Source organism: Peromyscus maniculatus, chromosome 19 (assembly GCF_049852395.1).
Source record: "Peromyscus maniculatus bairdii isolate BWxNUB_F1_BW_parent chromosome 19, HU_Pman_BW_mat_3.1, whole genome shotgun sequence".
NCBI classification, from domain to species: domain Eukaryota; kingdom Metazoa; phylum Chordata; class Mammalia; order Rodentia; family Cricetidae; genus Peromyscus; species Peromyscus maniculatus.
This window is the reverse complement of record NC_134870.1, coordinates 66094014-66118945: the sequence shown is the minus strand read 5'-3', so window position 1 is coordinate 66118945 and position 24932 is coordinate 66094014. Positions and strand designations below refer to the sequence as shown.

At 45.6% G+C, this 24932-nt stretch overlaps 2 protein-coding genes, 1 long non-coding RNA gene and 2 other non-coding genes across 10 annotated transcripts in view; 3 read left to right on the top strand and 2 right to left on the bottom strand.

Moving 5' to 3' along the window:
• The window catches only part of Acaa2 (acetyl-CoA acyltransferase 2), a 33573-nt gene extending 26407 nt beyond the window's left edge, over window positions 1-7166 (bottom strand). Inside the window, exon 1 of the mRNA XM_006973824.4 lies at window positions 7027-7166. Coding sequence (XP_006973886.2) covers window positions 7027-7042 — 16 coding nt within the window. The 5' untranslated portion in view covers window positions 7043-7166. The remainder of the gene's footprint in view (window positions 1-7026) is intronic.
• Window positions 7167-7591: 425 nt separating this feature from the next.
• LOC107400813 (uncharacterized) lies at window positions 7592-8355 on the top strand. Its single transcript, XR_006065958.2, has 2 exons — window positions 7592-7730; window positions 8130-8355. It is a non-coding gene; the product is annotated as an uncharacterized LOC107400813 (long non-coding RNA).
• On the top strand, window positions 7615-7754 carry LOC107400811 (small Cajal body-specific RNA 17). The gene has a single exon (XR_006066006.2).
• On the top strand, window positions 7853-7931 carry LOC121824222 (small Cajal body-specific RNA 18). Its single transcript, XR_006066034.1, has one exon.
• Window positions 8356-13945: 5590 nt separating the features above from the next.
• Myo5b (myosin VB) overlaps window positions 13946-24932 on the bottom strand; it is a 309643-nt gene continuing 298656 nt past the window's right edge. For all 6 annotated transcript variants that reach the window (XM_015992657.3, XM_076555509.1, XM_076555510.1 and 3 more), the window contains 5 exons: window positions 23862-24012; window positions 23201-23486; window positions 22064-22238; window positions 20437-20517; window positions 13946-15845 (listed from right to left, as the gene is read on the bottom strand). In XM_015992657.3, coding sequence (XP_015848143.2) covers window positions 15693-15845; window positions 20437-20517; window positions 22064-22238; window positions 23201-23486; window positions 23862-24012 — 846 coding nt within the window. In that variant the 3' untranslated portion in view covers window positions 13946-15692. The remainder of the gene's footprint in view (window positions 15846-20436; window positions 20518-22063; window positions 22239-23200; window positions 23487-23861; window positions 24013-24932) is intronic.

Sequence of the window (24932 nt, the reverse complement as noted above, 5' to 3'; positions counted from 1 at the left end):
TTACAGGTGGATTCTGGAATCAAGCTCGGGGTCTCGTGCTTGTACAGCCAACAGTTCAGCCCCTCACCCTACTTCTTATCAGTGGCTTCTTTGCCTTACAATGCCGGCTTCCTCATTTCATTGGTTCTAACTCTGTGTTTGGCTTCAGTGTGCTCCCATGTGACCAATCCTCTCACGGGTAACAACAAAAAACTGTAGATGGTGTAAAAGTCACCAGAACAAATGGCATCCGATGCACCAATAATGTGCACAGCCTTTCACAAGCACCCAAATGCTGGTGTGTAAAGACCTGAGCAGATTTGTCTGAACATGTTCACCCACATTCCCCTACACGGAGAGCTTCTCAGAGCAGGAATCAAAACAGACTGAAAACACCTTCTGGTAAACTTGATCTGCTCTGTGTAAGAGGTCATACACATAACCTGTTGGAACTCAGATAACAACAGTAGTATAATGTCCGGAAATGAACTACAGTTAAAACTGAAATACAAACTTGCTAAAATTCTTATAATTACTTCCTTGCTCCTTCCTTTGTGGGTAGGGGGTCCAAATTTGGCCTCAAACTCACATTCTTCCTGCTACAGGTTTTGGGAAATGAAGAAATCTAGGCAGGCAAGGAGAAAAGCGGGTGTGCAGAAGAGAGGACCAATAGAGAGTGAGTGTCCAGCTCACTTATATAGTGTCTAACTGGAGGGCTAGCCAGTCATGCTGCACGGTTAGAAACCAGGGACACAATCACATCGAGAACAGAGTTCACAGCAACACCCACTGGAGAGGGCGGGAGGGAGGGAGGGAAGGAAAAGGAGAAAGAAACCAAGCTGTACCAGCACGTCCTACCCAGATAGTTCAGCCTTAGTCACACACAAATGGGCGGATTACACATGAGACCGTGGCTCAAACACTGTGCGTAGACCTGTACGTGTACATCTTGTAGGGAAAGACAGAGTCTGCAGTCTGACCTCAGCCTGCAGGGAAACATAGTCAACCGATTTGCGGTCGGTATTCATTAAAGGAGAACACAGAATCCAGTCTCCACACTGTTTCATTGGCTGCATCCGAAATACAATTAAAAACTTAGGGTCTGCGAGATGCTTTAGTGGGTAAAGGTGCTTGCTTCCAAGGCTGACACCTGAGTTCAGTTCCTGGGACCTGCATGGTAAGACAGCCTCCCCACAGACACAACAGTGACAAGTGTTTTGGAGGGCAACTGACTGCTTTCTGACTAGATTTAAGGCCTACTCCACAGGAGGAAACTCATGTCTGCTACTCCAAATTTGTCCAGGAACCTATGGTTGAGCTCACAGGCCCCAGGGGTGAACCTACTGTTTGCTAAATGGACGTAGTGTCAAGCTGCCTTCTAAATCCCCATCTCCATTAGGTAGCGTACCTCCCAGACCTCTTCGGAGAAGCTCCCTTGTGCGGAGGATGGCGGTTAGTGCAGAAACTCAAAACTGGCTCAGGTGCAGTGAGGGGTCACTGGCGTGTTCAGCCACAGAGCAGACATCTCTATTACCCACCCTCAGGGCCCAGGGCCCAATGTGGAAGAGGAGGTCAGGGAGGATCAGACTGAGACAGTGTCTTCTGGACATGACAGGACCACTGTCCTCGTGAACTCACAGCAGTGGACATTGCCTTCCACAAGAACCAGCCAGGCAATATTCCAGGCATGAAGAAGGGAAGGGCTCAGCAGCTCCCTCCCCCGAGGAGCTATTGATTGACAGCTGATGACTGCTAAGGGAGGGGGAGCCAGTTTTCTCTAAGGGTATGTATTGCTCTTCTGAGGCTGTGATAAAATACCATGACTGCCGGGTGGTGGTGGTGCACGCCCTTAATCCCAGCACTTGGGAGGCAGAGCCAGGCATAGCTCTGAGTTCGAGGCCAGCTTGGGCTACCAAGTGAGTTCCAGGAAAGGCACAAAGCTACACAGAGAAACCCTGTATTGAAAAACCAATCCCCACCCCCCAAAAAAATACCATGACCAAGGCAACTTATGGAGGAGTTTATCTTGGTTTAAGTTTCCAGTGGCAGGTATAGCAGCAGGAAGCAAACAGAGTGAACTGCAAGAGATACAAGGCTATAAGCTAGTGATTCTCAACCTGTGGGTCGTGACCCCTTTGGGGGGTCACATCAGATATCCTGCATATCAGATATTTACATTACGATTCATAACAGTAGAAGAGTTATAGTTATGAAGTAGCACTGAAAATAATTTCACGGCTGGGGGTCAGCACAGCATGAGGAACCGTATTAAAGGGTCGCTGCATTAGGAAGGCTGAGAACCACTGCTACAAACTCTCAATGACTACTTCTGAGGGATGCACCTCCCCCTGCAAGGCTGTACCTCCCATAGTCTCCCTGACTGGAGACCACGTGTTTAAATACGTGAACCTAGGGGGGACATTCCTCATTCAGCTCACACCACAGTGCAGCTGCTGGTAGGTTGATCACACTTCGGCATACGGCCCCGTACCCATGAGTTATTTACAGGTAGTACAAATCAGCCTCCGCAGTTATTCAAAAAGTAAAAGAGGAAAGAGGACATGAAATTGGGAGGGGGTGGGAAGTGGGGTGTAAATCTGGGAGGAGCTTGGGGGAAGAGTGGGGGTGAAAGTTATCTAAATACAATTGTAAGAAATTCTTAAAGAATTAATGAAAACATTTTAAAAACTGGGCAAAGGGTCTGAACAAACAGCTCATCAAAGAAAACACATAGATGGCAGACAAGTATCTGCAAAGACCTCCACACTGGAGGTCATTAATGTAAATTAAAACAATGTTACAACCGCACAACCTGTCCCACGGCTAAAACCCAAATACGACACCACCAAATACTAGAGAGGCCTCGCAGCAGCAACAGGAAGTCATTGAAGTCATTTGTTGTCAGTGGAAGACAAGATAATACACTTCGGAAGACAGTTCACCACTTTCATACAAAAACATCTTAACTACCTGCTCTAGCGGTTCTGAGCCTTTGTATTTCCTCAAGTGCTTTGAAAGCCTACACATGATTGTTTATTTGTTATTGTCAAAACATGGCAGCAACCAAGATGCTCTTCGATATGTGATAAAGTGTCATATGTAAAATGGAATTTTATTTGGCAATAAAATAAGGAATCTTTTGTACACACTGCTAAGTGAAAAGAAGTCAGTCTGAAAACACCACACACTGTATGTTTAGTATCTAATATTCGGAAAGGGCAAAGCTAGACAGAGTACAAAGATGAGCACTTGGCAAAGGGTGAATAGCTGGGACATGGGATTTTTAGGGCAAGAAAAATTCCTCTGCCCTATGCTGGTGATACATGTCATTTATACATTTGTTAAACTTCAAAGCACTGAGTTGAACAAAGTGTGGACCTTGATGTAAATTATGGACCTTGGTAAATAACAATGTGTCAATATTAGCTAATCAATTGTAACAAACTTACCCCACTAAACCCAGCATGGTGGTGCACACCTTTAATCCCAGCAGCACTTATGAGGCAGAGGCAGGTGGATCTCTGAGTTCCAGGCCACATTCATCTACAGAGTGAGTTCCGGGATAGTCAATGGCTACACAGAGATACCTTATCTCAGGAAAACAAACAAACAAACAAACAAACACCCCAAAACCAACAACAAACTCCAGAAAACCAAACCAAAACAAAAACCAAAATCCCCAAACCAACCAACCAATCAAAACAAACAAAAAACCCAGCTGTACCACATTAATGATATTAACAATTAGGTGAACTGCCATATAGTAATGTGCTGCACATTCTGTAAATTCCAAACTGCTCAACAAAAGTCTATCATGAGAAAAGTGGGGGAAAAAAGTGAATAGAAACTCAGGACCGACAGCAGTTATGGTACCAGAGAGAAAAAAAGGAATCAGAAGAAAACAATTTGAAGAAATACTAAATGTAAATTCTCTAAATTTGGTAAAATTTAAATTTGTAGGTTCAAAGTTAGTGAAGCCCAAACAGAATAAACATTTCACATACACCTTCCTCCCACACCCTGGCACATCACTGTGAAACTTCTGAAATCCCGAAACAAGAATTTTTAAGATATATATATATATATATATATATATATATATATATATATATACACATATATATATATCTTATATCTTATATCTATCTATCTCTCTCTCTATATATATGGCAGGGGATGCAAGTGAGTGCAGTGCCCTTAGAAGCCGGAAGGGCAGTGGGCTGAGCAGGGGTTACAGGCACTTAGGAGCCACCTGATGGAGGTGCCGGGACCAAAATTCAGGTTCTCTACAAAAGCAGTACATGCTCGTAACCACTGAGCCCTCTCTCCAGCCCCCACAGCATGGAAGATGGAATGATCACAGACGACCTTGCAGACACAATGGAGGCTAATTTCCTGTTTCTTCAAAAGTCCCTTTCAAAAAACAAAACAAAACAAAACCAAAACAAACAAACAACAGCAGCCGGGCGGTGGTGGTGCACGCCTTTAATCCCAGCACTCAGGAGGCAGAGCCAGGTGGAGCTCTGTGAGTTCCAGGAAAGGCGCAAAGCTACACAGAGAAACCTTGCCTCGGAAAAAAAAAAGAAAAGAAAAGAAAAAAGTCCCTTTCGTGGCTAATCTTCCCCATTCGCCATAACCCAAACAGTGCAGTACTAGTTGTAAAGTAAGTGATATCAACAAAAAAGAATGTAGGGAAATAAAACCCCACAAACTTCCCTTTCATCTGTATTACTGCTCCTTACCTGGTGATCCCAGACTAGAAAAGTCAGTCTAACTGTTATCAGTTCAACTATTTAAAAAATAACGTGGGATGTGAAACCTTACAGGGTTATTTCATAAGCCATTTCCATACCAAGCCAATGTGTGGATATTTAAAGGTCTAAAGAAACCCTTAATATCAAATTAAAATCTAAAATGCTCTGAGAATTCAGATGCTAAAAACTTCTAGAAGACAAAAATAACAACAAAACCCCTTAAGACAGGAAAGAGACCTTTGGAGACAGTCTCAAGGGAAAACATGAACTGTATAGACTTGCATGTGAACTTTGCTACCTAAGTTCTCTTGTGGGACTACCATCAACAACCAAGGAAAATGCAGGAAAACTGCAAGTCATTCACGAGTTTCAAGAGTAAGTTGGCAGCCCTGCCTGCCTGCCTGAGGAGGCCTGAACCTTCCCAGCATTGCCATGGAAGAGTAGAACTAATGTGTGTCAGGTGGAACTTCTTGCCTCACAGTGGGTAGGTGTTAACTGTTTCTCAACCGGTGGGTCTGGGTCACCACCCCTTTGAGAAGGACTCTTTCACAGGGTCATCTAAGACCATCAGAAAACAGATATTTACATCACGAGTCATAACAGTCGCAAAATTACAGTTATGAAGTAGGGAGGAAAATAGTTTTCTGGTTGGAGGTCACCCCAGCCTGAGGAGCTGTATTAAAGAGTGGGAGCTTTAGCAAGTTTGAGAACCACTTGAAATCGTTTCTAACGGTTGTTACATTCCCACTCAAATGTGTCTTTCCCTCACAGCACTCAGTCCTATGGCCTTCCTCCTCACTAGTTTCATAGGTAGTTGGCATGCAAATTGAGAGCAGAGCCTCATCTTGGGAGGTCTTCTAACTAGCCCACAACAATAACTACCTCAGGCTCAAGGCTTGGGTTCTTCCTGCTCATGCCCACTACCTACCCATGACAGGTCGTCACTTACTTTTCTGTATATTCGTGTCCTGGTTGGAAAAATATTAACACACCCTCTAACACACACACACACACACACACACACACACACACACACACTTCTAAACTTTTTATTTCCGTAACACAGACATGGCTCGCCACTTTTCCTTAATAGATTTGTTAAAATTCCAAAGGAATCTGTATGATCAGAAAAGCATGGCAACACGGATACACTGCATTTTGTCCCAGAATATCCACTTCGCACTTCGTTCAGTCACATGTCTTTTAGGCCGCTCTGATTTCCAGATCCCACTGACCAGTACCTGTTGACACCTCATGTACTTCATGGGTATCAAAAACCTCACCTAAAACGAATCCTCAACCGTTCCAAGTCTTTCTTCCCCAGTTTCCCCGCAAAGGGTATCACCATAGTAAAGTTCCACAAGACCGAACTTGACTTCCCCTTTACATTCACCCATCACAGTCTGTCTGTCGCCACCTGTCAAACGCGCCCCGTCCTAAGTCAAAGTTCTTGCCTGCCGTCCTTTATCTTGAAAAGCAGCGCCAGAGCTGAGAGGAAATCAAGACAGAGTAGAGACCAGACTGCCCTCCCCGTATGAAATGTCTGCATTGCAACCCTGGGTTTATGATAACTCCTGCACGGAGTCCACTTTGTATTTGCACCAACAGGTTTTTTGGATCACGTGAAGTCGTCTCCTGCCTCAGGGACTTGATATGTATTCTTTCAGCCTCATGGTCAACAGCCACTTGTGTGTTTAAGTTAAAGCTCCGTTTCCGGTCATGAGATGCTATGAAAAAGGGGTGTGAAATTTCTGAAAACAATAACCCTGCAATTATGTACTGAGGGCCTGCGCTTGTCCGCAGTCGCTCACACTAAAGGAACGGAAGAAAAAAAAGTATGGCAGAGTTTCAAGCAGACCACTACCAATTGTTTCGAGGGATCAGGGCACCCCAGTGGAAGTTCCCTGAAGCCTCTTGGGGAATATTATCTTGCCCCCACACACGCGTGGCTGAGACCAGGCCTCTGGGCTTCAGTGCACACTTGCTTGGCCCCAGACCATCCCGTGTGTCTGGCTTCACTTCGTTTTCCAGCAGAGAAAGTATTCACTACCACGCCTGTGACCTCCAAGGTCAGGAGCATATAGCCAATCCTGGTCTCCAGGCTGTCCTCTGCTGCAAACTGCACCGAAACCGCTGTCGCCCGTGCCTTCTCCGGAGTTTCCTCCTCAATGCAAACAATGTCCACCCCGACCCCGGCCCGGGGAATGACCTGCACCCGCCCCGCCACCTCGGTCTGCCGGCAGAGCCCAGAAGCCGCAGCCCGGCCGGGGATCACCAAGGGCGCTGGGCTCACCTCGTAGCAGTGCCATGGTGAATTCAACAGGGTTAGTCCGCTGGGGATGTCTCGGCGACGCCCGAGTCACCCGCCCTAGCCCAGCCTTAAGAGTGTGGGCGGCGCCCCGCGAGGCCGCGCCCCCTGCCCTTTTCCCTACATTCCCCCCCCCCCCACCTCCAGTTCCCTCCCTGCTCTGCCAGGGTCAAGGTTACCCTAATCCTGTGCTACGTGTGCCCCGCGCCCCTCCCATGGGAACCAGGGGATGACCTCGCCCACACACCCATCTGGCTTCTGAAAAACCCTGCTCGCTCTATTTATCTATCTCCAGGAACGTGCATTGCAGAACAGGACTGGCGCCAAGACACCCCCGCTCCGCGCCCCCAATCCCCAACCCAAGCGGGAAGCAGGCGGGGCCCGAAGACAAGGGCGGGGCCGACGGCAGGGGCGGGGCCGACGACAGGGGGCGGGGCTGGCGGGGGCGCCCTGAGGTTGGCGGCCTCTGCGCCTGCGCAGTCAGATGGCGGAGGCCTGGGCTAGTTTAGGGCTTTCGGCCGCGGGTAGCTAGGGCGTCTGGAGAAGGGAAGGGAAATGCGGTAGAGCAGGGCGCGCCTGGGTCCCCGACTCAGCCCCGAGTGAGCCCGAGGTATTTTCCTTATATGATCAGGCCTCACGCGGCCGGCGCTGCTGGTCTGGAGCCTGAGAGGATTATGAAAACGTGGCAGGTGATGGGGCCGGGGGACCTGGCGCGGGCGGGGAGCTGAGGGGTGAGGGGCCGAGGGGGAGGGGAGGCCGGGGGAGGGGAGGGTTGCAGGTTTAGGGGTACCCACGCCGCCTGCTGTGAGCCCTGCCGATGATGACGTGACCACTGCGCAATCTGAGTTCTGGGAACCAGGTGATGGAGTGTGCTGCGAACACTGAGGCCAGGCGAGCAGGGGGGCGGCCTGGGCAGAGACGGGGAACCCGGCGTGGGTGGCGCTGTGGCTGTGTGTTCACGCCTCAGCCACTGCCTGCTCCACAAGCCAGCTTTGTGTAGGTTTCGCCCGCTCCCCTGTAGTGGGGAGTTCCTTTTTAATCTAATCTTTTTTCTGTCTCTCTCCTGTTTTTTTATTTTTTTTGGACAGGGTTTCCTGATGTTCTGGAACTCGCCCTGTAGTCCAGGCTAGCCTCGAACTATGAGATCCGCCTAAATGCTGCTGGCATTAAAGGCACACTCCTCCACGCACGGCTTTAACCTAGTCATTTGTCGTGAAAACTTTCAGGAATACTGAAATGTGGAAAGGTTCGTGCAGGGAACCTACTGTTTGCTATTTTACGTCTACCCATTAAAACCTTATTTTTTTAAAAAAATGACGTTTTCTTAACGCCGAGAACACTTCAGCACACGTTTATTTACAGTTCCCTTAGGAGTTTTCATGCAGTCGTTTGCGTACAAAGCTCAAGCCGGGCGAACAAATATCTATGCTCTTGCCCGCGTTCCTCTATTTCATCTGCCTTCCAAGTCACCACTGAGAGGGACTTCCTGATTTACTGTTGACTATAATTATAAATTACCTGAATAGGCCCTGATAAAATCAGAGTGAGAAGTTCGTATATACTCAAACAGTTATGTGTATATCTGCAGTTTCAGTATCAGAAAAGGAACTGAGGCGTTTGCTTAACCAGATGATCAAACTTGGAATCACCAAGCAGGAGACCATGGACTCCCTTGCTTTGAAGAGGATGTAATTCACTTGTGTAGGATTCCTCCCCCAAATCACCTGAATCTAATCACAGCTCGACAAGTCCAAAATTAACTGGCATGTAGGAGACAGGCTTTTGTTTTGTTTGTAGTTATGCAGGGAAATGTTTAGTTGCAATATCTGCAACTAAAGTCATGCAGGAAAAAAGATGCAAATAAACAGTAGCGAGAAAGAAAACAAACGGCAAAAATGTTACCGAGGAATGAAAACGTGTTATAATCTGTTTGGTTTTCCCATTTCTTCTGGAGGCTTAACACTAAACAAAAGGGAAGGGAAGTTGTCTGCCTTGGTGAGAACCTCAGTTATGAAGCAGATAGTAGCTTGCCTGTGGTTTTACTTACAGCAAATATCTGCTCTTTAGAACATTCAAGTTGTCAAACAAGGATAAAGCAATAAACTATAGACAGGAAGTGGTAGACATTGATTTGAGAGCTTGCTTATTTTAAGTTTACCCTGTCTTGATGGGTTCCAGTGGCTGGGAGGTATTGTCTTAGACTTGAGTTGAAAGCGTTTTTCTTCTCTTGTTTGCAAGTTATTTGCAGATTCCAACAAGCCTTTGTTAACATGTTATGTAGCAATACAGCTTAGAGTAAATCTTGGTACATCGTTGGTTGGAGGTCTTGGTCGGAGGTCACCCTGTAAAGCAATAGTGTTGGTGGAAGAAGACAACATTGTTTTGATGTCTTTCAGTCAGCCAGGTTCTGAAACACACTTGTAGTTAATGTTCGAGATAAGATGGACAGTGCACACGAAGGCATACCTCAGGGAATTGGCTGGTATCTCGGCAAGAAAGTGTTAGGATTTAGTGTTTGGTTAGGGTCCAAAAGAAGCAGGAGCTCCTGTCTTGAGGTGGGGATTAGTAAGTATAAGGGCAACCAGCTTACGTAGTGAGAGCTTGTCTCAAAACAAAATAGGGAAGTAGTCCAAGATCAGTGTACTTAATCAAACTAAGAAAGACTGCCATGATGTCATTGGGCAATACAATTTATGGGAACAGTGTTGTATACAGTCTTTGAGGAAATGTTGTATAATGCCTGTGTAATCTCTAAGATTAGAGCTTGGTTAAAGCCACACTTTGTGAAGAAGCTACAGTCCCTCATAGTAACTGGGACACTTGGCATCTCTTGGTTTCCATTTTCCTATGCTTAGGTGAACTTACGAAGTCATCTTGTTTCATCTCACATCAGTGACTGCTGGTGTTGGCATTTTATAAGATCATGTGTCTATCTGGTACTACTAACCATGTGGGCGTTAGCCAGGTCCCAGATTCGGAGCTGCCTTTCTCAGCCATTGGCTAGTAAGGGTTTCATGTGTAAATACAGCTTGACATGTAAAATGTTATAGGCCTAGCTTCGGGGACCAGGTGAAGGCTTCTGTCATTCTACTGTCAGTTGCCAGAGGAAAGGATTCCATCCTCTGGTTGGAATTTGGATCCAGAAACTTTTCACTAATACATCATGAACATTAGTATTTTTTAAAATGCAGAGCTGGAGACCAAACCAGAGTCTGGTACATGCTGTGCATGCCTTATTCGGAGCCACACCTTCGTCTACTGTGAGCATTTCATTTCGATAGCAGTTCCTAGTGATGTGTGTCCGAGAGCATCATCCATCCATGGAGATGCCTTGTTTTGTAAGTGTGGGAAAGGCTGGGGATGTGATCTTTACCAATTCCCAGGTGACTTTGGTGCTTTTTCCTAGGGAGAAAGTAGGTGTTCCATGTTTCTGGGCAAATGTTTAGTTACTGGTCTATTTTACTCCATTGATCCGTTTTTCTGGCTCGGTGCTAATCTCACATACTAACTTGCCAGGGAAAGACTTCCAATCATCTCAAGGAGCTTTTGCTATTCCATAGAGATTTTAGAATGTGCTTGTCAAGTTTCACATTAAAAAAGACATTGAGATCTTGATCTTTATAGGATGCAGATGATATGTTGGTGTCCTTTTATCAGTGAAAATGGTTTATTTCTGAGATCTCAAATTTTTTGTTATGAACTTAATGTCATCTCTACCATAAACCTACAAGTTGTTTGGTTTGTCTCTGGGCTCTATTCTGTTTTATCAGTCTACTTGTCTTTCCTAATACCCAGGCTGCCTTGAATTCTATAGCTCTAGAGTAATTGCTCAATAAATCTTATTACCTTCTAGACCAGTGTTTCTCAGCCTTCCTGATTCTGTCACCCTTCAATACAGTTCATGCTGTGGTGACCCTCCAACCATAAAATTATTTTTGTTGCTACTTCATAACTATAATTTTGCTACCGTTATGAATTGTAAATTTTCCCAATGGTCTTAGGTGACCCCTGTGAAAGGGGTCCTCCAATGGACCTCCAATGGGATCGTGACCCATAAGTTGAGAACTGCTGTTCAAGAGCAAGCCCTCTCCCATCTCCAACTTACAGGTGGCTGTGTACTGACCCCTAGCTTAAACAGCCATGCATAACTGAATCTTTGCTCCAGAATAAAGTTTCTCAAGGAAACATTAAAAATAGGGGCCAGGGAGGTGGCTCTGGATAAGAGCATTTGCTGTGTGAGTCGGAGGCCCTGAGTTCAAATCCACATCACACACCAAAAAGCTGGATGTCCAGGCATATTTGTAACCCCAGTATCGGGGAGGCAGAGATGAGTGGATATTGACAGCTTGCTCTCTAGCCCTGATAGTGATCTTCCAGCCCAATGAGAGACCTTGTCTCAGTGGAGTAAGGTAGAGGGTGATAGAGGAAGACATTGAGCATCCTCCCCTGGCCCCTCACATGGACTGGCATGGGCCAGGTGTGGACACACACACATGCACACGTACATGCACACAGATACACACACACACACACACACACACACACACACACACACACACACACACACACCTTGAGGAAGCTAGAGAGATGGAGGCTAGAGAGATGGCTTGAATTAAAAGCACTTGCTCAAAACTTGCGAGGACCAGATTTCAGTTTCCAGTGCCCATGTAACAAGCCTGGTGACCCAGCAAACCCAAGCTAAAAGAGTTACTGGGCCTTGTGGTCTTCCAGCCTACCAGGAAACAGAGCCCCAGGTTCAGGGATGAGACTGTCGGGAAGAAATAGGTAGAATGATTGAGAATACAAGCACACACCCCCCACATGTGTGTGCACACACTTATACAGGTACATATGCATCTACACATGGATACAAATCTTTAAAAAAATGAAAACTAGACTTTAGCCAGTACTACTTTTAGTCAAGCTGTCGTTTTAGATTTTGTTCAGATTTGGCACATCACTTTATTCAAAAGTATTTATTTCCACAAATTTTTATCCACAGCTGTATAATTACATAAGCACTTTTCTATAACAAAGCTGTAGTTTACAGACTTGTCCAAAGTGAAAAAATATTTTTCAGTAGTTATTTCTTCCGCAACATTAGATTTACCCCTGAATATTTTGTGAACTCTTAGAGAGGCAGGCCTTTATCTAAATGCCAGTTGATTGCAAATGTTATATCCAAATCTGGCTGCTTCTTAACAGTATGATTTCAGACAGTAGCCTAATTCCATCTGGTTGATTCCCTTTGTCGGACTGTATTTTGTTATAGTGTGTGTGAGTGCAGGCACGTGTCATGGCTCATGTGAGTCAAAAGACCTTTCAGTGTGGGCTCTGGGGACTGAAGGAACACAGGTCACCAGGCTTGCATGGCGAACACTCTTACCCACTGAGCCATCTGGCTGTCCCAAACCTTACTTTAGAAAAGGCAACTTTTAGTATCCAATGATGCTCATTAGAAAAAAGCAACCTTGTCTGTCATTGGCATTATCCTCTAATTTCCTATACTCCATAATTCTCTGATTATGTATAAAAGAGGAAAATTTGGTTATTTGACTCATATACCAAATTAACTTTATAAATCAACTGCAAATGTTATAAGAAGAAATGAAAGACCCCGGGCTAGCATATTTGGCAACCACTTACTCATAGTGATCAAATGTTTGGGAAGTATTTAGTTTGTGCAAAAGAATTGGATTCCAGTTTGTTGCCATAATCCTCAATTCATTTATTAGGGCTCTAATAGTTAAATTAGTGGTAGATTTTAGGGACCTACATTCTCAAAACTCTTAGTTTTCACAAGAGCCTTAACATTTTATCCTAAGGAAAATCAGGGGAAGCAACTCCTATGACATGTTTTCTGGAAAGGGGGAAAAGTGTATCATGGGGATGATTGGCCAGGTGAGCCTTCAGGTGCTGCCCCTCTAACTGCAGCTGCGATGGCCTGGGAGGATGTGCGTAGATATCATCCTTGTGTGCCTCAGTGACAACTAATTTAGGTAGGAATATACCCATTACTATAGGGACGTGGATAGTGCCCGTGTGGTAATGCTTAACACACACATGGTAGGCGTATGAATTTGGTTAGTTTTTAAGGTGCTTGCTTCATGAGATGAATCAGAAGTCCACAGGATGCTACCAACACTGAACATTATGTTCTTCCCATGGCAACTCCTTCAAGGAATAAGTGGTGAGTCGATTATTTCAGCAACTGCTAAAGGCACATGATGGAACTGGAATTACTCAGGAGCAAAAATACCTGGAGAAGAGCTCAAACGTGTGCTGCATTTATTTAAATTAAAAGAGATTATTGATTTCATCAAGTTGGGAAGTGTTTAAAATTAGCTTTAAAATGGGAAGGGAACCCATTGCTGAGGGAGGCTCAGGGATGGAGTGCTCTGGGTTCAATTCCCAGTACTAGGGGAAAAGTACACAGAACAAAAACGTTTTTTTGTTTTGTTTTGTTTTGTTTTGTTTTAAAGAGTTTCTCACAAGGTACCTTTTCATCCTCCGGGTTTGCAATGACATAGGGAAGGTGTAAACGCTCACCAACCACTGTATTGTTAAGTACAACTCTGGTGGAAACCCTTGTCTTCTGAGAGAACAGCAGCTGTTGGTTCTTAGGCTGTAGAGAGGGTTAGTTCTCCCCTCCATCTGTTGGTCTAATTACTAAGCTTTTATTTAGTGAACCTTTGTACCTCCCTGACCAACCAGGGACAGGAGAGTCATAACCCGTGGGGGGCGGGGCAGAGATGACGGTTTAAACTATGAATGCTTAACAAGGCATTTTTGGTGTTCTTGGGGGTTAAAGGACAGTCAATTTTGAACACTACAGTGTACTAAAAAAGCAAATTACATTCCTAAAGACCTTTAAAGAGGTAGCCACGGATCCAGTTGTTTTAAAAAACTGGCTTTCGAAACAGTTTGCATTTCGGGATTGAAAGGTCTGATACAGATGTCAGGGGCTGTGACTGGGGGGTGAGCTGTTCTTGGTGACAGACACCTAAGAGCCTGATGTCAGGGGCTGTAACGGGGTGGGGGAGGGACTGCTCTTGGAGACAGACACCCAAGAGCCGCTGGGGTGTTTACTGTGGACACAGAAGGATGATGCAGATGACAGAGCATTTGTTGTCAATTGAGTCTCAAGCCAGGCGCCATTTTCTTGTTCTGGCCCCAGCAGACAAGGAGGTCTGGGGCCACAGACCTGTAAGAGCACACACAGGGCTTAAGAGTTTGGAGTGTGCCGTATTCCTAAGAGCCTAAGCTGGGCGATACCCAGGGAGTATCTAAAGTATAGGGGATCTCACTGTGACAACGAGGCTCCTGTATGATTTGCAAACAACCTGTAACTGTCATAAGGACAGTGCATACTTTTTAAATAAATATTGATTATAAAAATGGGAAGAATGAATATGTTAGTTGTCCAACCAAACCTTTGTTCCTGAGTCCAAAAAAGTCCCCCAATGCAAAACAAAATTCTAAGAGCAACAAATACGTAAGTCTGTTCCATTATTACTAAATATTCTTTGAAATCTTTGTTTCATAGTAGAGTATTTACATTGATTTTAAAGTTTGGAGAAAATGTTGAAAATAACTTGAGAAGGGAAAGTTGGCCCTAAGCTATTATAGGCTTTCAGAGCAGTTAAAACAAACCAACCAACCCATAAGTCATTGGATAATAAGTTAGTGATCATGCATTCTCCTTCAAAGGATTTTCAGACAATTGGGTTCTGGAACTGAAGTCTGTTTCCCTTATGCTCTTGGAGTCTGGAATCCCCAGCACACTGTGAGGACCTTTCCAAAGGTTTAGCAACATTAGGGAAGTTAAAAGCTCTGGTTTGTATACCTTTAAATAAAAGTTATCCATTCTCATCTACTATTTTTCATAGTTATATTGTGGAAGCTTTGCTGGTCTCGAGGTATGGACTAGCACAGGAGACTATTTTTCCACCTTTCTCACACTTGGTACTTGTGACGGCAGTATGTTTGGCTTAATTCTCCCATAAACCTGAGACTGTTGCAAGAACTCACACATATCAGGGTCTGGGTCATCCAGTTTTCTTAGAAACAATATACAACACGTGTAGTCTGGAGATCAATTGTACCACTGTCTCTTATTCACCAGCGTTAGTGAATGCTTTGGGGAAGCTCCTGTGAAGGCCCAAGGCCCATACTTTTGTTCTTAAAACATCTCCCTACAAGCTCATCCAGCCCTTTGGTTTATCAATATATGTCATTGTTATGGTATGAGTGTCATTTGTTGAAAGACCCACAAAGGCAATTTATGTCACTATTTTTAATATTATCTTAATTTGGACATTCTGCAGTTATATACAAAGACCAAAGTAGGCACTTCCACCCTGTAGAACTGGCATTGTTATACGGTAACTGGAGCTACGCACTGGCTATTCATTATGATGTGTCTTTGTTTAAACCCAAGTCAAACCTTTAACAACCTTCCACATTTCAAGTATTTTTATTCTGAACAGTATATACAAAAACTAATGACGATGTGCGTCACTTTGTTTCGTTCAGTAGTCTCCACGGGTTCTCTAACTCTGGTTTGATCTACTTCGGGCATAGTTAACAAACCCAGAATTCCCTCAGCTGACTGTACGTGCTTCCTTGGTTTGCCTTGGAATCACGCGTCCTCAGACTTCATTGAGAAACTCCAGATTGAGGCATGCCGGGATGTGGATTGAGTCCATGGTCAGAGAAGACGGATTAAAAGGAAACAGAACAGGAAACATGTGTTTGGAGTCCAGCAGTAGCTGCTGGGGGTCATTCCTCTCTTGTAGCTGAGCCTGGGGAGGGAGAGTAAGATCGGGTAAGCATTTATTACAACCTAAAAAGTTGAAGTAACTTCACCAGAGTGAGCAGGTGTATGGAATGGACAGATTCCTAAGATGACTCGGAAGGCTTGCAGGATCAGGAGAAAATGGTCTTCCTGTGTTCCTGAAGCATGCAGTGGAGACAAGCCCTAGTTTAGGTTGGTGGAGGTCAGATGGTTAAGCACTTGCCCGTTCTAGCATTATCTTAATGGTTCCAGCTAAGGGAGAAGGGGAAGCTGTGGCTTCTGTGCAAATCCCATGGGAAGACTGTCGTGGAGTGATTCATGGACCAGGTTCTACAGCCGTGGTTCTCAGCCTTCCCAATGCTGCAACCCTTTAATACAGTTCCTCATGTTGGGGTGACGCCCAACCAGAAAAGTATTTCATTGCTACTCCGTAACTATAATTTTGCTACTGTTATGAATCATAATATAAATATCTGTTTTCCAATGGTCTTAGGCCACCCCTGTGAAATGGTCATTTGACCCCCAAAGGGGTTGGGACCTACAGGTTGAGAACCACTGCTCTAGAGGCAGACTCCCTGCCCTGAACAAATGTCCAAACCTTCCTATGTCTTAATTTAGTCATCTGCAGAATGGAACATCATGGAAATTGCCAAGGCAGGCAGTCTAGGAAACAGCCCCTTCTCCATTGAAGCAACTACTGAGTTTGAAAGAGTGATTCTTGTTAATTATTCCAAAAGTCTGGGACCTGCTTAGAGACTCATTTATAACCATGCTTTGATGAAGAGCAAGGCTGGTGTCTGTGAGAACGTGGCTGATCCTGCTTGTGTGCCCCACTCTTTAGCCTCAAGTATGGCTGTGGTGATAGAAGCCCACATTCTTAGAGTAGCTGGGTGGTGCCAGGGAAAGCAGTGGGGTTTTGACCTCTCAAAGTCTGAGATTGTGTGTGCACTTTGGTTCGTCTGGTGGGATCCAGCATGGATGCTTGTCTTAGATAGGGTTTTTCTCAGGGTACAGTGGTTTGTCTTAGTGGCTTCAATTGGAATATTTAAAAGGATAAATCCTCTTCCCTTCTCCTCTCTGAAGCTATGTGTTTTAAGAAAAGTACAATAACCAAAATGAAATTCACTAGAGGATTCCACAGCAAACCTGGGCAGGTCAAAGGGAGATTCAGCGAGCTAGAAGACAATAGTGTTGAAGTGACCAAGTCTAAGAAGGGAAAGGAATGAGTAGGAATGCTAGATCCAGGTATGGTGCTGCACACCCTGTAACCCCGGCACGAGGGAAGTGGAGGCAAGAGGACCAGGGTTCAAAGTCATTCTCAGCTACATAGCAAGTTCGAGGTCAACCTGGACTAGTAAGATCCTGACTGAAAACAGAGTTTGAGGGTCCAGGAAGCAAAGTATCAACATACATACTGTAGAAGTCTGAAAAAGAAATGAGGGAAAGGGGCAGAAAAGCATTTAAATAAAAACTAAACCCATCCCAAATCCAGTGGGCAGCATGTATGAGTACATCCAAGCTCACTCAACTTTAAGCAGTGAGCTTTAAACACACTGAGATATACAGGTTGTGAAAACCCAAAGACAAGGAATCTTAGAACAATAGAGAAATGCGTTTGTCATAAAGTATCCTGAAATGGGATTACCAGCTGATTTTTTCATCAGATGCCATGGACATTAGGAAGTAATAGGAAGACACACCCCAAGGCGGCGGGGGGGGGGGGGGTGCATGAGAATTTTACATCTGACAAAATTTCCTTCAAGGGCAAAGGAAAATTTTAGTCATTTCTGGAAACAAAGACATTGGATAAAAGTTTCAATTCGTCATGAACAATTATAGATGAAGCACAATTAGAAACAGAGCGTACAGAATGTTTAGTGCCCTGACTGACAGAGCTGGAGGGAGAACTAGTTCTCCATCAATAGCGGGGCCCTTCAGTCTCCCACTTCTGATGACACATAGCACTGTTAGGTGAGGTCCGTAAGCAGGCATGCTGGACTCGTTAGGATGGAAGTTAGGTCCCTGGGGCAAGCCTCTGAAGAGATACAGGGACTCTGGACCTTGCTGTCTCTGCTCCCAAGCTGCTGTGCAGTGAGCAGCAGGTATCCCTGCCTAATGCTCGCTTCATTATGTACTGTGTGTTTACAGACCCTGAGAGCAAGGCTGAGTCACCATGGACTGGAATATCTGAACGTGAACCCAGACGAGCCTTTTCCCTTGAACGCTGATTACCTCAAGTACGGTGCCACAGTGACAGAAAGCTCAATGACATGCATACAGATTTCCCCTTGGGGAAGATGATGCAGACGGTGCTCTTAAAAGGCTGTGAGGACCAAGACTCGACAACTCAGTACACTGAGTCGGGTTGCTGGCACCTGGCAAGTGCTGTGTTTGTCATGGGTAGGCCAGCTTTGTTTGTCCTCGGAACTAACGGTAAGTGCTTGAACTATGGACTCCAGGCTGGAGCTGCACTTTGGCAGGAGTATTGCCAGGTGGATGATCCACAAATCCTCATTAGGAAAATACAGGTCATGCCACTACCAGCTTGAGGCACAAAAACATTGTCATTGTTTTGTTTTTCCCTCTTGGGGACAAGCCACTGTTGTTTCAAATAGTGACAGTATCTTGATATGGTTTCCTTGTTACCCAACTTGAGAGTTGGAAGACCAAGGGCTATTTGCTCAGCTCTAGCACCCACGGCATCTTTACTGTTTCTTTTAAGCCTTGAAACAGGCTGAGGCCTTCAAGGATCAGCAGCCCTTTGGAACACTGAGGAGGGCGAGCCGTTTGAGTACAAGCCTGCGAAGGGGGCTGTTGAACCTCAAATCGCTCACATTTTGTTACCTGAATGATGACAGAAAGTGCTGCTTAAGCCTCCATATGCTAGCCACAAGATTCTCATGTACTAGCATCCGAAGAGCGGGGCCATAACTTCAAAACTTACGGTACATGGTCTCGCAGAAAACCCCCACGAACCCTGTGGTGGCATTGACAGCTCTCAAGCTTACAGCATCCAAGTTTGAATGGTTAAGTGTTTGCATGGCTATGTGGAAGTCATACATGTTTATGAGCTCCTGTGTAGTGCTTCCGTAATTCAGGTGAGTGTTTTTAAACATGTACACGGTATGTAGTATGCAGGCAATGGTATGCCTAGCAAGCAGCTTTGACTGCTGGACAGGAGGTCAAGTGTGGTGGGAGTGGGGATGGGGTTGAGGGGTGTGGTGAGGGAGCTGGCTGCTCACCAGTGCTTCTGAGCACTGCCTAGGGAGAAATGAACTAGAGCTGGCCAAAAACCAAACCCTTTTGACAGGACTGCCATACTTTCTGACAGTATCTGCCCTTGGCCTTCAGGGTGTTATCTCTACGTCCTTCATCCGTTAGGCCTGTGGCCTGCTTGGCATATGTCGGTCTACTTTGGACTGAACTCCCTTCTTGCAAACGGCGACATTGCCAGTTTATGGTGTGTTATGATCCTCCCTCCGTGTGGCTCAGATTCAAATCCAAGAATGACTTCCTAGACTTGTGCTTTTGCTTGAGTTGCTTTTCAGCCCTCCACAAAAATCAGTAGTGGGTCATCGGGGTACCCCGTGGCTTCTCTCCTGTCCCCCGATCCCTCCTCTGCATTCAGGAGCTGGCTCTATGCTCATCCTGTGCTGGCCTCCCACTCAGTGCCCTCCCTCTCCCACTTTAATGCATCCCTTGTGTGGGTGAGCCGGCCTGCTCTGAGGGCTGCACTCTTGGCAGGCCCTGGCATTTCCCCGTTGTCCTTGAGGCAACAGCTACCTTTAGTCTGACTTGGCGTCTGTCCCTTGACCTCTGGCTTCATCTCTACTCAAATACCAGGCTAAAGTTCATTTACTCTTCTCCATGGTCTCTTCAGAGTCAAGGCACTCTTTCTAAATCTCTAGATCTCTTTTAAGTCTTGGAATAAAATCCCCAGCCTTGCAGAGGACAGCCGCATTCTGTACCAAAGCTCTTGTTTTCTCGGGCCTCTCTAACACTCCTGCGTCTGTCCAGTGTATTCCTCACATGTAACTGGGAGAGATGAGTCCTCTTGTGGAGCCGCAGTCAGCTCCTGTCAGTCCCTTCTGTCACACAAGAAGGCCCTCCACCGGACCCAAATCTCCCTGGGCTCAGCTTGAGAAAGCTCATGTTTAAGTTAAAAACTCACCTCTCAAGATGGATCTATATATACATCTGCCTAAGAAGTTTCTTCCTACCAGATCCCCAAAGACCAATAGTGTATCAGAGACAAGGTGTGAGAGTTTGGATTGAATTGTTAGAGAATATTTCCTACTTCCACATGGGTGGAACTGATATTAAGCCACCTTGTTAATTCCGCCTGGTGTCTTGATTCAGAAAGGTGCTCCCAGCCAATGAAACGCTTGAGTTGAAAAGCTGAGCGGCAAAGGTAAGTCCATCCGTCTGCGTGCACTCGTGGATGCTAAGGTTCTGTGCATTTAAGCAGGAAGCCTACGAATGCCGATTTTTCTAGCACACAGTGTAGCCGGCGTTAGTAAAGAGAAGGTTAAAATCTGCATTTTCAGCGTCCCTTTTGGCTTCTGACTAGGGACTTTATGAAATGAACCAAGACTCACCTGGATTGTTCGTATAAAGGACACTGTCACTCGTTCCTCAAATTCATTCAGGGGGGTGTAAAGGTTTAAAATCTTGACGATCTGTTGGAATGAAAACACGGTTAGCGCAGTACTAGACAAACAGAAAACCACTTTGAATTTTAGGACTCTGTGACAGTGGCGCCATACAAATGTCCAACTCTCAGGACAGATCCCACTAGGTGTGTGCTCAGGCTGCTGTCTACGGCGAGTTTCCACCCCATGGCTGCCCTTGCGGGGTTTGAGGTCCTGTACTGCATTCATGTCCTCAATGCCCACCATTCCCCTAGGCTTGGTGACTTATGCATAGTGAGTTCAGAAAACTGCTGTCCGGACCCCCCAGCCTCTGTTCTGCCGGCAACTCAAAGGTTCTTCAGAAAAGCATCAGGGCTCACGTAACCACGATTAACCATGCTTACACCTCTTCCTTAAGAAAATTCACTTTTGCCAGGCGGTGGTAGTGCACACCTTTAATCCCAGCATTTGGGAGGCAGAGGCAGGAGGTTCTGTGAGTTCGAGGCCAACCTGTTTTACAGAGTCAGTTCCAGGACAGCCGAGGATACAGAGAAACCTCATGTCAAAAACCAAAAAGAAAAAGGAAAATTCATTTACAAGTTCGATTTTCTTCTTTACTAGACAGCCTTTTGTCTACCTATCAGTGGTGGAAGTACCCTAGCCTCCTGCCAGGCCAACTACAAGCAGGAAGTAAACTTACAGGAAAAAAAATAGTTACTGGGGTCGGGAAACACCAGTCCTTGCAGTTTTCTAAAGAGTTCTCTGGTTCATTTCAGGAGACAGCAGAGGAGGTACGAGAAGCATGCGCCCTTCTGCGTATTCAGTTTAGAATTGGCTACAATGGTGTTGGTTGGGAAGAGCATGCATTTGATTAGAAGAGACTGGTTTCTCTTCTGTCCATGGTCCAATTCTAAGTAGCCATGATCAAAAGCAAGATCTGGGGACTCATCTATCTATAGACTAGTCATATGTCTACAGCCAAATTATGGTATAAATACAGTTCTGGGAGAGAGGAATTTAAATTAATATTTAAGTACCTTTAGATCATTAAGGCTTCATCTAAAATGATATAAATGGTGTCCTAAACTATGAAAATTGCAGTTGTAAAGGAAGTTTGTAAAGAAAACAAACAGCCTTATACTGACAGATGCAGAAAAAGAAATCTCTTTGGTAAGAAATTGTTTTTAAACAGTTGTGACATGAGGCCAGCAAGCTGGCTCAGTGGGTGAAGGCCCTTGCCACCAAGTCTGATGACCTGAATTCAGTTCCCAGAACCCACATGATGGAAGAGAGAACAACTCCTTCCAGTCACCCCCTGAGCTCCATACATGCACATCATAGAACATGTGCACAGGCAATTTCACAAAATTGTTATCGAGGTTTGTGGGTTTACCACCGTGTAAGTTAGCACAGAGGGAGGATCAGTAAGTTTCGGGGAAATGACATCAGGTCAGACTAAAGTGATCTCTGCTTCATCAAGACCATTTCATCAGTTGCAAATTCGAATTGTGTCAACAAGGCCAGGAGCACTGCATCAGAAAACTCCTTGAGAGAATAGACTGGCAGGGCCAGCACTGGTCTCGAAAGGCTGTACCTGCTGGGTGCTGAGGGAGGTACACAGAGAGCAGATGGCCTCTGCATCCTCATGGGTTTTCTTCTTCAACTGGAGGAGCTGGGCTGCCTGGATCAAAGGTTCCATGGTCTGAACTGCTCCACTCTGGTGAAGGTTTTTTCCTCGAAGCCACTCTTCAAGTTGGCTTATGTTGTACCTTAGTCATGGGTAAAAAGGGAGCCGTGTTAGCCTTTATTCATAGGGGAGGCATAACTAGTGTTATCTTTGCCCCCCACTTAATTATCTTATGTGGTTAAAAGCTTGCAAAGTGTGGGAAAGGAGATAGCTCAGTTTGTAAAATGTTTGCCTTGCAAGCATGAAGACCTGAGTTTGAGCCCAGACCCATATTTACTTACACACACACACACACACACACACACACACACACACACACACACCAAGCAACAACAAAACAAGAAATGAATGAGGTGGCACACAGTTGTCATCCTGGTGCTGGAGAGGTGGAGATAGATCTCATTGGCCAGCCAGCCTAGACAACTGACAAATTCCAGTTCAGTGAGATTTTTTTTCCTTAGGTGGGTATTTGAGTTGTCCTCTAGTCTCCATGTGTTCATGTACACACGTATTCTCCACTCCTATATGCACACACACGTTAAAAAAAAAAAACCAACAAACTCTGCCAAGTGCCTAGCACTCAATAACCGTATGTTGAGTAAAGAATGAATAGATGAATGCAAGCTTAAAATTAAGCAAAGATGAAATACCTAATGTGTCTCTCTCTATAGTAACAGGGAGGGAAGCATAAATATACTAAACATTTATACTTGAGAGCCCTGATAACTCATCACTCATCCATCTTTCTCGCTCACCTAGCCACACTCATCAGTCTTTAAAGAGCATTTGAGCGTCTCTAAGCCAGTGTGAGCATCTTTGTACTAGTTTGTTTAGCTAGGTCACTGTCTCAGCAGGGTGAACTTCACCAATCAATAAATGGGTGATGGATTTGAGCCACACACTGACTATGACAAGGGCCACCACCTTGGAGACAACTGTCCTGTGTTCTGCCCCCACCCTGTGTTGGGCCTCTCAGTCTCCACATGCTGGCTGGCGTGAGCACCTCTCACGTGAGCACCTCTCACCTGAGCACCTCTCTCTCACCTGAGCTGCATGCCTGTGCTCCAGGAGCAGGCATCTTTCCGCAGGAGCAGGTTGTTAAGGGTCACGGCGTTGATCATGTAGAAGAGCTGTTTGAACACCTGAAGGATGATCTCAGGGTCCAGGCCCTGGTCACACATGACTGTATGAAACGAATTCATCTGGCGGATGATAGCCTCCAGGCAGTAGGAGTTCTCTCCATCCACCATGCTGGAGGTGCGCTTCCGGTAACCCGTTGGCCGCACGCCAGACAGCCCCTGGATACTCTCATTTTCCAACATGGCCGAAACTGAAAGGAAGGCGTGGTTAGAGCAAGTCTGCTGTAGGAGCCCTCAGCTCAATGAGCCCATTCAGATGTGCACAGTGTCAACATATGCAGGGACTTAACACATGTGGCAAAGAATTTTGAGTGTGGGGGCTCTCCATCTGACATAAAATAATCATGGAGCAAACTGTCACTTAAATCCATTGGTGATTGGACAAAGCTAATGGCTATGTGCTAGCTGGATTCTGTACTACCTCATGCCTATCTCAGGATGCGCTTGGCTTTGTGGAAGCCACAGTTGGTAACATCTGGTTGCTGCAAGGTAAGGCAAGCTTGCCTCCCCCCCATCCTCCTCCAGACCCCAAGATGTGTGCTGGAGGTCCCTCAGCAGCACCTTACCGATCATAGGTTGTAACAGGCCCTCTGCGATTTTAATGAGCTGCTGATAGATCTGAATGGAAAGGTCGCTTAGCACCTGCCGATATTCAGTGAGGTCAAAGTTCTTGAGACAGTGCTCATTCTGCTTTGGAGTGTTCTGCGTCATGAAGCCCTGCAGAGGAAGAATGTGCAGTAATAAGCTTCTGGGGGCTCCTGGGTTCCGTACACCTTCTGGGACTTGGGCCACCTTAACAACTGCCTATTTGCAGGGCTTCTCTATGTGTAATGCTCTAGAAAACACGAGGCCTTTGGGATGGCCCTGGACGTCCAAGGTAGTGGACGTTTCATGACAGACAAGTCAGAACTGTGTAAATAAAAAGGCCTATATCATTTAGACTCTCAAAATAAAGTGAGTTCCATATATTGAATACCCAAAGCCAGAAAAACAAATTAATAAAGGAGGGTCCCATGCTTTCTGAATATTTATCTGGCTACACAAGGCCCTACAGGAATATGGCACAGGCCAGGTTCTGTGTGTAGGAGACTCCTAGGAACTCTATCTCACCAGTCACCAGATGAGTGGGTGGTGACAGCAGTGTCCTCTTACCCTGCTGTGGTAGGATGGACAGGTAATCTGGGATAAGTGCTAATATCCAAAGGGCTCCTATGACCTCAGTCCTCTTACTGTTATCTTTTTTTGTTTTGAGACGGTCTTGCTATATCGTCCAGGCTGTCTTTAAACTTGTGGTGTTCTTACCACAGCCTCCCAGTTGCTGGGATTGAAGGCACATGCTGCAGAGCCTAGCTCCAATGTCCTTTTATTCAAGCTAAGAGGGATCAACAGCAGCCAAAAAGATCAGGGCTGTCAGAGAGGCAGCTGCGACCCCCAACCTCTTGCCCTCACCTCAAATGATGAAGTGACTTCTTCCTCCCCTCCCCCAGAGCTGAGGACCAAACCCAGGGCCTTGTGCTTGCTAGGTAAGCACTCTACCACTGAGCTAAATCCCCAACCCCAACAAAGCGACTTCTAACAACAGGAGCGACGTGGTGGCTGCTGAGAGTCGGGACCTTTCGTTCTTGCTTTTTAGCTAC